This window comes from Pezoporus flaviventris, unplaced genomic scaffold, assembly GCF_033815535.1.
Source record: "Pezoporus flaviventris isolate CSIRO_AGI_PZ_B2104156 unplaced genomic scaffold, CSIRO_AGI_Pfla_v1 ptg000031l, whole genome shotgun sequence".
NCBI classification, from domain to species: domain Eukaryota; kingdom Metazoa; phylum Chordata; class Aves; order Psittaciformes; family Psittacidae; genus Pezoporus; species Pezoporus flaviventris.
The window spans coordinates 56,553,137-56,566,263 of NW_026892579.1; the positions used below are offsets into that span (position 1 = coordinate 56,553,137).

The 13,127-nt window shown below is 38.3% G+C and overlaps 1 protein-coding gene across 15 annotated transcripts in view; it reads left to right on the top strand.

Moving 5' to 3' along the window:
* Positions 1-13,127, top strand: part of MAP4K3 (mitogen-activated protein kinase kinase kinase kinase 3) — an 80,619-nt gene that overhangs the window by 42,455 nt on the left and 25,037 nt on the right. For 13 of the 15 annotated variants that reach the window (XM_061461313.1, XM_061461320.1, XM_061461322.1 and 10 more), the window contains 6 exons: positions 5,398-5,456; positions 6,641-6,679; positions 6,962-7,015; positions 10,644-10,686; positions 11,483-11,645; positions 12,646-12,755. In XM_061461313.1, coding sequence (XP_061317297.1) covers positions 5,398-5,456; positions 6,641-6,679; positions 6,962-7,015; positions 10,644-10,686; positions 11,483-11,645; positions 12,646-12,755 — 468 coding nt within the window. The remainder of the gene's footprint in view (positions 1-5,397; positions 5,457-6,640; positions 6,680-6,961; positions 7,016-10,643; positions 10,687-11,482; positions 11,646-12,645; positions 12,756-13,127) is intronic. The other 2 variants (XM_061461311.1, XM_061461316.1) reach the window with 1 other exon arrangement.

The following is a 13,127-nucleotide window of genomic DNA, read 5'->3' on the forward strand; positions in this document are numbered from 1 at the left end:
TGCCTATTGCATTGAGGCCTTACCATATCTAGTTATATAGTGTTCCAGTATATGGGTATGAAATAGTGCTGTTTGTGCCGAGTAGACATTAATAGACAAAATGCATAGAGAATTGATACAATGGTAAACTTGAGGGGGGAAAAAAAAAACCCAGACCAAACCTGAAAGGAAGAGGGGAACATTGGTTATGTAGCAGTAACATACAGTAAAACCTGTCAGTCATTAGGGAAGAATTATATTTAGCAAATACTATATTTAAAAATATAAACATGTAACTTGCTATTTCTGATGTGTCAGGCTATCCAAAGAAACTCAAGAATGCACTTTTAATTGAAATAAAGACATTGAAAGTATGGCATATGCATTAGGTTAATTTTAAAAAGAGCCTAATATTACATCCTCTTTTATGAAGCAGTCTGTTAGGAATGCTTCAATCATTTTATGGAGGAATAGAGATGTGTATGTGCCTTCTTGTTTGATATGTTAGTAGTCTGAAGGTGATTTATATTTTTTGAAATTCAGAGTTACTTCCTCAGCAGTTTCTGGTTTTAAAGTCTTAATTTTGTCACTTCAATGATCTTGTTTCTCACAAGATTTCGGGAACAGCAAATCTGGGAAGTAGCTGTGAATTGCTGGATCACTGTATACATTCAGCTTTGGATTGTTGTTTTTTTTGTTGTTTTTTTTAATACCTAAAAATAGACTTTTGAGTAGAGCTCAGCCCTACCGAGCAAATTAGGAGCATAAGACTGTCAAAAGTACAGTAACAATTCATCATAAAATTCTGCAGAAAAAGCAGTTTTTGAAACCTACACTGCAGAAGGTGCTGTCGATTTGATCATTCCTGGGGAATTTGTTTCATGGCATGGCGTTGCCACCATATCTGCCTTTGAGAAAATCTTTATGCTGTTTTTAGTCATTGATTGCTTTGCACTTATGGTTTATCTGAAGGTGTGATTTGCCTTTCTACACAAGTTCTTCATTTAATGTTACCCAGGTTGTTGAGAAGAACTGGTAATTATTCTCTGTATTACCTTTTTTCCAAAGTGATCATTGCCAGCAAATAGCGCTGTCTCGTACATACTTATGCTGGTTCAGGAGTAGGTCATTGATAACCTTAGGCTGAAAGTGAATGATTTGGGTTGCATCTTCGATTTAAAACCAAGATTTACTGACCTCTTCTGATTCTGACTGGATGTAATCTTGATTCGCTTGGAAAATACCTGTCTAGTCACTCAGATTTGTTTGGTGTTGATGTTGTCTCATCTAAAGTGTTTTAGTTAACTCATCAGCATTGTATGTATGTTAAATATTAATGTAGGTTAGAATCATAGATTCATAGAATAGTTTGGGTTGGAAAGGACCTTAAGATCATCAAGTTCCAACCCCCCTGCCAGGGGCAGGGACACCTCACATGAAACCATCTCACCCAAGGCTCTGTCAAACCTGGCCTTGAACACTGCCAGGGATGGAGCATTCACAACCTCCCTGGGCAACCCTTTGCAGTGCCTCACCACCCTGGCAGTAAAGAATTTCTTCCTTATATTCAATCTAAACTTCCCCTGTTTAAGTTTTAAGGTTCATAAAGTTGTTGGGTTACTTTAGGTATGCAGGTCAGGTAACAGCTTTCTATTAAGCCAGTTGTTGCATCGTTTAGTAATTAATGTTAATATGTTTTTCCCAGTGGGAATCCATAACTGGTAAGATTTCTGTTTTGTTGAAAAATACCTTTATGTTTGGCTTTAAAAAAATATAGTTTTATTGGTTGTTTTGATAAAGTATAACAGCACACTGGAGGCTTTGCAGGATGCATGCAGTATTTAGTGATGGGTTTTGTACCAAATATGTAGCTAGAAAATTTATAAAACTATATGGATATATTTGGAGCAGAAAAAATTTCCCTAGCAATGGATTACTTCACCACATTTGGAGTGAAAACCAGCAGTATTTAAAGGACTTTGAAGAATACTAACAAGCTACTTAAGGCAAAAAAAAATCATATCCAGTTAGAATCATAGTCAAATAAATGCTAATACACAGCACAGCAGCAAATTGAATCAAAACAAAGCTTTTTGTTCTTTTAAAGCATTTAAAGATAAGTAATCCTGGCAGATGTCATTTTTCATAGAGAAAATCCCAGTAAGGTATAAAAAGTCTGACAGATGAAGGCTCTTTATGTTTTGTGAAGGGTTTCTTATTTTTTTGTCATTGTTGTACAGTATATATAAATGTACATTGCACAGTGTGCAGATGAAAACATACAGACATTTTAGGCTCTACCCAGTGTAAGATCTTCATTTCTCACTTTGATTAATGTGATTTTGCAACATATAGAACATATAAACCTTGTCATTTCAAGGTGAAAATCTCAGATTTAGTTATTTTGATGGGGGATAATTTTTCTCAACAGACTCCCAGTCTTTGTTGGGGTGTCCTCCTATACAAAACCTGTTTAACCTCCTTGTTTATGAGTCTGATGTCATCTTATGATTCCAGTCTTGTTTTCTGGTGTAGAGCCTGAATCCTCAAAATACCTGTGCTTACATGTGGAAGTTTTTGAGATTGCGTAGAAGTAATACAAGTACTTACAGTAAAGAAAGTTGAATTTGTATTTCTTTGTAGTGGTGAGGACCTGCAGAAGAGAATTAACTGCCTAAGGTGACAGATATTGGGGGTGATAGAGACTGAAGTTGCAGATGGCCTTCTTGAGGGAAGGAGACTTGTTTGGAGCAGGAGTAAAGAATTTGTTTAGGGCATAGGAGGAGGATGAACTGTGATGAAGGGAGATAAGGATAGCAGGAGGGATCAAAAATATCCATGTCTGATGGCTGACCCCTGCCACCTGCTACCTCTCAGAGCCCTGCCGGTGTTCCTGGAACAGAGTGAGCTTTCTTCCCTACCCGCACATCACTCGCAAGCTGTTCTTTTCTTTCACCTGACTTTCTAGCTCCACTGACAGATGTCTAGAGGGAAAGTCGTGTGGTCCTTGTGAGTCAGACCCATAGAAGTGGATGGGGAAGGGAGGTTGTTTTATTCGGGAAGACAGATGTTTAATAGAGTTGGTACAAGGATTGAAAAGTCGGTCTCTATGGTTCAGGAAATGCCAGCATGGGGTTTGCCTTTGCAATTTTTATTCAACCCTCTGATCTGTGTATTCTTTTACATCAAGTAATTATCAGTTACAGACAGTTTTTTTCCACAATCTCACTTGTCTTGGAAAAATGTGGAAAGTCACTGAAGCGATGAAATGCTACTGACAGCTGCGGTAGAAACACCCATGTGGAAACTACTACTTAGCTTTACAGAGCAGAATTGAGGATGCAGTAAACAACCAGAACTCCTTGCTGAGCAGAAAACAATAAACATGGCTTTGTGTTAAAGCGGTTGCCCTTTAGTCTGGGACTGAAAGCTGTGGTGGTTTCTGCTTCGTCAGCTTGGGGCACTGGCAAATCTAGTGTGAGACTTTCCCTCTGTTTTTAACAAGTGCCCTTTTAAAAGGCTCCATGAGTAGCTGTCATCTAACCCAAGATTATTAGTCTTATAGCTTGGATATCTGGGCATCTTTCTGAAGTACAGTATACTTTTGATGCGGGCTGCAGCTGAGAGAGGCCTCTTCAACAGAAGATGTTGGAGACCTTTAAAATGTTTCCTGGAAAGGAGCGGTGTTGCTCCATTATTACTAAGTTAGGTGCTCAATAATTCATTTCTCCTTGTGAATATACTCAGTATTTTGGGAGCAAATTTATGCCCAGATTTTTCCTTTTGTGATCCACCTGAACAAAAAAATACTCTTTAATCATAGCGGTATCCTTCTGGCAGATGCAGATTTGAGGGTACTTTAGTATGGTCCCAATATTTCCATTAATGCATTAAATTTGTATGCCGTATGGTGTCTGTTGAATTGCCACTTCTTTAAGTAGCCCATGCTCTGTGATTGCTTGAGTGCTTGACTTTGCTGTTGGTACTGCATTTCTATTTTTGATACAAAAGGTGATCCTAAAGTATACATGAGAGCATAATATAATTATCCTTAAAATACATACTCCTATAACTAGAGCTATAAAAACCACTTTTACTGTCCTCTCTGCTTATTTGTTTAACGGCCCCATGTGCTAAAGGCATTTCAGGCTCCCTTCCAGAACTACTCCACATCTAAAATGAATACTACAATGTACCAATGAGGGATGGCAGAGTTCTCTACAGGATCTGGTAGATCACAAACTCCTTTATGTTTGGTTCACGGTTTGTCGTGGAATTTTTTCCTGTGGTTTTGGTAGAATCATAGAATAGTTAGGGTTGGAAAGGACCTTAAGATCATCTAGTTCCAACCCCTCTGCCATGGGCAGGGACACCTCACACTAAACCATCTCACCCAAGGCTCTGTCCAACCTGGCCTTGAACACCACCAGGGATGGAGCATTCACAACTTCCCTGGGCAGGGACACCTCACCCTAAACCATCTCACCCGAGGCTCTGTCCAGCCTGGCCTTGAATACTGCCAGGGATGGAGCATTCACAACTTCCCTGGGCAACCCATTCCAGTGCCTCACCACCCTAACAGGAAAGAACTTCTTCCTTATAGCCAATCTAAACTTCCCCTGTTTAAGTTTTAACGTGTTACCCCTTGTCCTGTCACTACAGTCCCTAATGAAGAGTCCCTCCCCAGCATCCCTGTAGCCCCCCTTCAGACACTGGAAGGCTGCTATGAGGTCTCCACGCAGCCTTCTCTTCTCCAGGCTGAGCAGCCCCAACTTTCTCAGCCTGTCTTCATACAGGAGGTGCTCCAGTCCCCTGATCATCCTTGTGGCCCTCCTCTGGACTTGTTCCAACAGTTCCAAGTCTTTTTTTATGTTGAGGACACCAGAACTGCACACAATACTCCAGGTTAAGTCTCATGAGAGCAGAGTAGAGGGGCAGGATCACCTCCTTTGACCTGCTGGTCACGCTCCTTTTGATGCAGCCCAGGATACGGTTGGCTTTCTGGTCTGGGAGCACACGCTGAAGCCGGCTCGTGTTCATTTTCTCATCAACCAACACCCCCAGGTCCTTCTCCACAGGGCTGCTCTGAATCTCTTCTCTGCCCAACCTTTAGCGGCAGTGTTGTTGTGTTATTTATGTAGTTTCTTTGTTTCCTTTTTTGCAAGTGACTTTGAGCAGAGGATCTGTGTGTCCAAGGAAGGGGCTAAGGTCAGAGTTTTAAAAGGGATTAGAGAAGCAGCAAACTGGCAGAGAGCAGATTCTTCAGTGTGATGGGCCTGAGAGTGGTGTTAGGGATGGGAAGGCCAAAAGAATGAGCTTGTTTGGTAGTTCAGGTGTGCTAGAGGGGGTATCAGCAGCATGACATGGTGTATATTTGATGCTGTTCATCTTAAAAGATTCATTCTCTCATATTTGTAGGATCTACAGCTAGAATATGGTCATGGGCCTCAGTGTGACTACTTCTTGGGTGGAAATAAGTGAGTAAGGAATATCATTTTCTTTCTTTAATTCATTTAAGACTATTTTAACACAAAAATCACAAATGTATTAAATACATTAGCTGAAATGGGCGTAGTAAAATGTCAAGCTTGTTTATATCAGATAAAATTCCAGAATCAGGATTTATAACTAAAATAATAGTAGTCCAAATGATACAGAGTTACAGCACTTTTTAGTCTTTAGAGGCTATGTTGACCATATTGTCTCTCTGGTGCTGTAAGCTTCCCTTTAAGAGCCATTTCTCATCTTGGTCTAATTGTTAATAAAATGTTCTGCATGGTAGGTCCCACAGAGTACAGTTTCACCCCATCTATGAACTACCAGTGTTGCTCTTTGACATTGTTTTGTGCTCTTGTTTGTGTTGTAGGGCTCTAGGAACATTCAATTATAGATGCTTTAAAAAATAAAACTTACCTCCCTCAGCAAAGTTCTTTAACTTTGTGTTCAGACATTTAATAATTTTGCTTTATTAATCATATGAAATAATTTTCCATGTAATTTTTCTTTTCAACCCAACTTATTAATTACATTTATGCATGTCAGAATTAGGATGCCCAGCTTTGCTTTGTTACATTAAATTATATTTAAAAAAATGTAGAAAATCTAAGCATAGAACATGATGCTTGCATGCAGTGTTTTAGTTGGGGAAAATACAGATACTAGTATCTCCCAAAATCCCGTTGTTTTTCATCCCTGTGTTTTGCCTGCTATTCCTTCCTGTCTGCATTTTCAAAGACACAGAAATGAACAGTTCAGAATGTTATAAAAGTAACTAGGAAAGAATTCATTTATGTCAATAGTAGTTTAATCCTTTTGTGAGTCTGATTTATTTTTTTTTTAAGATTATGATTTTCTTGGATAGTGTGGATTTGTTTTAAATGGGATCAATTTAAGACTGTCCATATTCTACAGTACAAGGAACTGTTGTTAATAGCAATACATTAATAAATGCATATGAAAATGTGTTATGTAAAAACATAATCATTAAAAGTAGCCATGTTCATTTGTGTGTGGATATTTGATGTAAGTTCTGAAAGCCAGCTGAAATATCACGCTTTGGACTATTTATTGATAGAATCATAGGGGCATTTGCCCTGACTTTTGATAATTAAGTTTGTGTGCCACAATTAAACTATGTTCTTATTCTTATTTAATGCTGAAGGAGTCTCTTAAAATCAGTTGAAGAAGAACTGCATCAGCGGTAATTCTTTTTTTTTTTTTTCCTCTTGTGTGTTTCAGAGTCATTTTTGTGTTGATTTCTTATGTCTGTCACAACTAGTTCTTGTTTGTGCCTGTACTTGCTGAGAGGATATAGAAGAGGCTTAGTTGTTTGGATTGCAGCTGTGCTTTAAAGAATAATCATAAAAAGCTAAAAGACAGTTGAATTCTGTAAAAGAGGTAGCAGCCTTTGAGCTCATAATTTTTCTCAGTAGCCAAGTAACTTTAGTACAACTCAGCCATCGTACCTTGTTCATTTTCTTAGGGGACATGTGGCACATTTAGAAGATGATGATGATGCAGATGATGATGCTAAACAGTAAGTCCTTTTTTCTTGTAAAAATTATATGTATAAAAGCCGATTCTTGAATAGATGAATGTTTGTTTCTTGCAAGTTGAATTGCTCTGTCCCTGATAGTTCAGGATACTTCATCTTGTACAGCATTTTTTAAGATAGGCATTTAATGTTGTTCCTAGATGACATCACTGAACGTTTTCTTATTCTGCTGATAAACTGATAAATCAGGGGGAAGCAATCTGTTCCTCACTTGATACAGCTGTCCTTTTCTTATTATTGAACAAAATCTTGGTGTACATTGAGCCGCTTCCTCTGATCCCCATGCTGGTGTCAACTTTATAACTAGTATATTAAAATAAAACTCATTAAAAATACATAAAATGCATATGTAACTGTCTTCTTTAGATAATTGAGTTTGTTCTGTCTACTGTCTCAGCTAGGAGGATGTGTGTGTGGGTGCTTGATTTTGTAATAGAGCTGGCTCCCTTACCACAGAGCAAGGTTTACGTGACTACAAAGGCAGTATCAATAGCCACATGTTAAATTAATTGTGCTTATACTAAATATAAGTATTGGGCTCATTTTGATTGACATATGAGAGCTGAAACAAAAATTTGCAGCCAGTATTTGGAAATCTACATTCCTAAATAAATCTGATATAAAGACAAAAAAGAAAGAAAGATGCTGTTGAGACAGAGTTCTTGTTTACTTTCTGTTAATGGATAATTTTGAAAGCTGTTGCTTCATACCAGAAACCTGTAAAACATGCGTTATCTGTTGCTGGCATCTGTCTCCTGCAGAGAACCAAATAACTCTTTTTCCCTCGAGTTATTTTACTGCTGTTCTTTTATAACAAAGGCAGTAGTTTTTAATCACTGTAGTGAGCATGAGGGACAGCCCCCTTCAAGAAAGGTAAAGCTACTGATTCTGGTATCATGTAGGTTACAAGTATGTTAGACTTGCATTGTTCAATAATCATCTTCTCAAAACACAAGTATGTTTGCTGTTTGACAGAAGTATATTTATAGAAACAAAAATGATTTTTCAGTCAGTTTCTAGCAGGCTTCATTCCCTTCCTAATTCCTCAAGAAGTTCTTCATATTTCATAATGAAGCAGTTTTTTACAGGCACGATGGTGCAGTTTATCGATAATACAAAGCTCTCATGTCTTCTTTTTGAGAGGAAGAGTTCAGTGATGCTACTCATTGATTTGCTCCCCTGCATTTGGACCAAGCTGCAAACCTGCTTTGCTCCTAGGCTGGATAGACCTTGGTGGTGATAACTCGGGCTTCCACGCTGTAGGATGTAACAGTCCCCTATAGCTCCATACTTCCAGCTCCACTTTGATGGCCTTCAGTGAAAATGCTCTGGATTATCTGCACTGCTCCAAATTATGTCAGCTTGGTTCCCCTATCCGTACTAATCTCCGGATGTACATCTCTGTGTCCATTCATTTTTGCTTGATTTCCCATGCCCCACCTTCTTGCTCTGTTTGCAGGCAGTATCATCAACATCAGTAATGTTCTAGGGCTTGGAAATTCTTGATCCTTGATGTCTTCAGGTGCTTGCACTGATTTCTTTATCCAGTGCTTTGAGATCCTTGTTCCTTGCAAGAGCTCCATCAGAATTTTCAACAGCATTGGCTTTAGCTGCTTCTGTCACTGTGGTATTTTCGTGCGTTTTCTCTTTCAGGTTAAGCAGGAAAAAACCCGATAGCTTCTGGAGAGGTTCTGATTCATCTGACCTTAAGGACAGTCACCAGTGGTCTTCCAAAAAGTCCTGGTGTTTTTTGCTTCTTCTGTATTTCATCCTAGATACTCTTATCCTACAGAGAGGGCACTGCATTTTCCTGTAAGCACAGGGGCAACCCTTCAATGCCTCAGCCTTGGATCAGACAGATTCTGTGCCTGTGCCTTTCCTCTTGGTATCTGCTTAAGCCCAAATGTCTGTTGCAATGCATTGGTTCATCAGCTTGGTCTTGGATATCTTTTTCTGGAGTCCACTGAAGATGCAAGGCTTTTGCTCTATTTATATTCTGTGACATGGTGCTGCAGTTGAAGACCGCATGTGACATCTGTCAGATCCAGAACGAAAACAATGAAGCTGCTGTATGCCCTCCAGTCCAAACTGATGCCACTGCATAACTCTTCACTGCGTGAAGCTGTGTGATTCATAGCAGAGAATCCACATGCTTCAGGGAACAACATAAAATTCTCTCCTTTTAATAATCCTTGTTGTTTTGGTATTTTTTTCTTTCATGTGCAGCAAAGCTGATGGTTCTTGAACCTTCCTGGTTATGGAAGCTGGGAAAGCAGAAATTATTGGGGCAGTGCTCTGCATGATCAGCGGTGACAAACTGCACATAAACCTTGCTGTTGAAACCAGGGCATACTCCATTGTACAAACATCTGTTACATTTATGCCAAATTGTTGGCTTTTTTCCCTTTTTGGACACATTTGGCTGCCCAGTAACACTGAGATGGCTGTCAGAGATGAAGGGAAGAATATGAAAGAAAATACAACTGGAGCTTGGATGCACACACCCGAGGACTTAAGCTTGGTCCTAATGTTATGGAGAGAAGATAATTTCCACTGCTGTAGCAGCTGAAGTGGCTGACGCTGATAAGATGCCAGGACAGAAACTCCTGAAAAGAATTAAGCAAAGGAGACAAGTTGTTGATCTGTAAACAAGTAGATATCTTACTAGTTGGATGTTTTCCATACACTTTGGAAGATAATTTAAAAATAGGGGAAATATTGTGCAAGAATGTCAAGAAGAATATCAAATTTTCGCAGCTGTATGCCTAATATATTCAATTGAAATAATTTTTTGTTCCAAAAGATTAGGAAACAGGGCAGTGTAAGAGTTTTTGAAAACCCAACATTTAGAAATTTAGGATTTTTAATTTTTTTTTTAATTAAATGAGGCATATTCTATGTTCTAAAACACAGAACCAGTAGAGGAAGGATAATCCTGATGCTTCAGTTTTCTTGTTTTTCTGCTGATACCTTGTACTGTTAAGCCAAGCTGTAGAATTGTTCTTGCATTTAAAAAGTTGTCTTTTGCAAAATTTCTCTAAAACTCATGGAAGAAGACATACATATATATACACACACACATCCCCCCTAAACCCAGACAGTGGGATAGCTGTCCATTGTAGGTGGATTTTGCTTTCATGTGTAAAGCTGTTCTGATGAAGTCAGGAATGATATTAATCAGTTTTCTTGTAACTCCCCTTTGCTCTATATACCTATGGATGGCCCTTTAAAAAAGCTCACAATACCCTGATTTTTTCTTCTCTCAGCAGAATAAATAATCAGGTTTGCTCTGCATCTCCCTAATTTTTTTCCCCGCAAGTATGTGCATTTTCAGCAGATCAGTTCATGTTGCTTTGGGCTCTCTAGGGATGATCTGTGATAGTTTTATTTTGGATAGTATCTGTGGTATGCACAGCAATAACAAAATGTTTGAAAGTATTTGTGGTGCAGTTATTTGGATATAATAGCGCTGATGGCAAGTTAATGGTGTTTAATTGTATGTCACTGATAAAACCCTGTTTTTTTATAAAATTGTGTATCTTGAACACCACAGTATAAGGCTCAAGGAGCTGCACTGGATAACAGCCTGTTTTGTTTCTTTTCTTTGTAGTGCTACTATGAAACCTAAAGTGCCACCTCCTTTACCACCAAAGGTGAGAGGGATTTTGTTGCCAGATAATAGGGCGCTATATATAAATGCAGAAGTGTCTAAATGACTGTATTGATAGTTCTCTCACTTGAGCCGTGACTAAGGAGCTGCTGAGTAAAGTATCTGCTTGCTAACTTTTGCTGTCTGAATGGTGATCTTCAGGGGCATGCCTGGATCAGATTAGGTTTTGCATGCTGTCACTTGAAAAGTAAGTGAATCTTTTTCACACTGAAGTTACCTTAATGTGAAGGAAAATAAAAAGAACTGTATTTCTTTTGTCTGGCTGTTAGTTCCTCAGCCAAAAATTGCAGGTTTTCTGACTTACCCTCCTGCACTATCTTTGCATAACTCAGAAGGGCTTTGCAAGCAGCATTAGTGCAGCAGGTTTCTAAACAATGTTGCCCGTTGTGGGTACATCCTTTGTTTGGGATTCTTTACACAAAGTTCTAGCTGTATCGTTGTCTGCTCCCCTAGTTTCTACTTAAATGTCTGGTTTGGTTATCTGTATTCATAAACAGTGACATTTCCACATGGCCAGTAATTATTTAATGCATGACTTGAATATAATGATTTTTAATTTGTCCTTTGTTGATAACAAGGTTTTCCTTATTGCTGTGTGTTTCCTTCTGGTTTGTTTTTGAAACATTTGCATGGCAGAACATGTTGCTTTACCAACTTACTTGTGAAAATTTGAGGACCCAAATACTGCATGTGACTTTTTTGTCAGTGAGAAGGAGCTTGGGTGCTTTGAATATTTTCTTTTTTTCATTATGTTTTTATTATTACTGTGTCTTTTTTAGCCTAAATCCATCTTTATCCCCCAAGAAACTCATTCTTCTGAAAACGATAACCAAGGAACAATCAAGAGATGCCCAGCATCAGAGAGTCCAGCAAAATCTGCATCTCAGGTTCCACCCAGGCCACCACCCCCTCGGCTACCTCCACAGAAATCTAATGTTTTAGGTAATAAGAGTGACAGCAAGAAGTATACAAATATTTCTTAAATAATCTTACATTATTTTCTTTCTACATGCTCACCTATGCATACATAGGTGTGCATATGTGAAATTACAGTAATGTGGTAATTTTTCTGTGGGGGGCATGTAAAAAAAAAAATCACAAAAGCCAAGATGCACAAAGCAAGCATGCTTGAACTCAATTTGACTTGAGAGTCAAATGTACCTTTTAGTAAAGGTACTGATACCATTCCTACTGACACCATTGGTGACACAATTGCTTTTCTAAACGACAGGCTTATAATGTAGAGTATCGTGGTTGTCACAGGGATTAAAAAAGTGTTCCTGTTTGTAGGTTTCAGGTTCTGGCTCTGTGTGTCAACTGAGGTTGTTGTTTGACATGTCAGTAATAGTTTTGCTTTCAAAGTTTGCATTTGTTTATAATGAACTGGGTTGGGTAGGACAGCAGGGAATTGTGTTTGCTGTTTGCTCAGGCAGTTCCTTTTATGTGTGTTAAAGTCTGATGCTCTAAGAGTTGTTCTGAACTGGCTTGTTTTAAGCGAACTTAATGTCTGAATCTTACTTGATACCTTGCTAGCTCTTCCTTGCTATGTATTTAGTATTGCAATTGATGTGTTACAGATTTGACTGTAATGCTTAAGCCTCTAGTGCTAAGAAATGTCTCAAGGCTATTTATAAAGGATCAATAATTTGAAGCTTTAGCCAAGTTTTACTTTAGATATGTTAAATATAATTTTTCTCGTAACTGTGACTGCATACCTTTCTGTGTCCACGTTAGAGTTATGTTAATTGCCAAAAGCCATGGACTGAAATTGAATGTTCTTTATAGATGATTTTACGAGCATGTAGAGATGTATATGCTTCATAAATTAGTGTACTGGAACATGTTCTGACATAAGTGGAAATTACGGCCTTTCAGAACTGTTTTGAGGCTAAACTACTCTGAGTTGAAGGTAGAATACATTTTAAAATATGAATCTTTCTAGGTAATGGAGTCAGTTATGTACAATTAAATGGTGAACGAGAGGGATCACCACATCAACAGAATGAAGTTAGAGACACTAATTTTTCAAGGAGGGAAAAGAAGGAAATACTGGTAGGTATTTAAGCTTCTAGGTCTTATTTAAAAGTCTCAACTGTTCTACATGTGCAATGAAAAGTAGTGGGCACACTCTTTAGTATAGAAATTATGCTGGATGGATGACATCTTGTTTACTTTGAATCAGAACACAGTTGCTAATCTAGCTGTTATAGTCTTAAAATGAAGTTTGAATCAGTATTTAATTTTCATTAGAAACTAACATCGTTATGGATATGTAAGATTTACTTGCTTGTATTCACATACTTGAGATGTAGTGAGAGCAGGATCCTGTGAGAGAGATGTAATGTGTTGTACTGAGCAATGACTTTTAATTAAGCAAATGGTTAAATTAAGGAACATGCTGCCATCTGATGGCTTGCTGGAGGA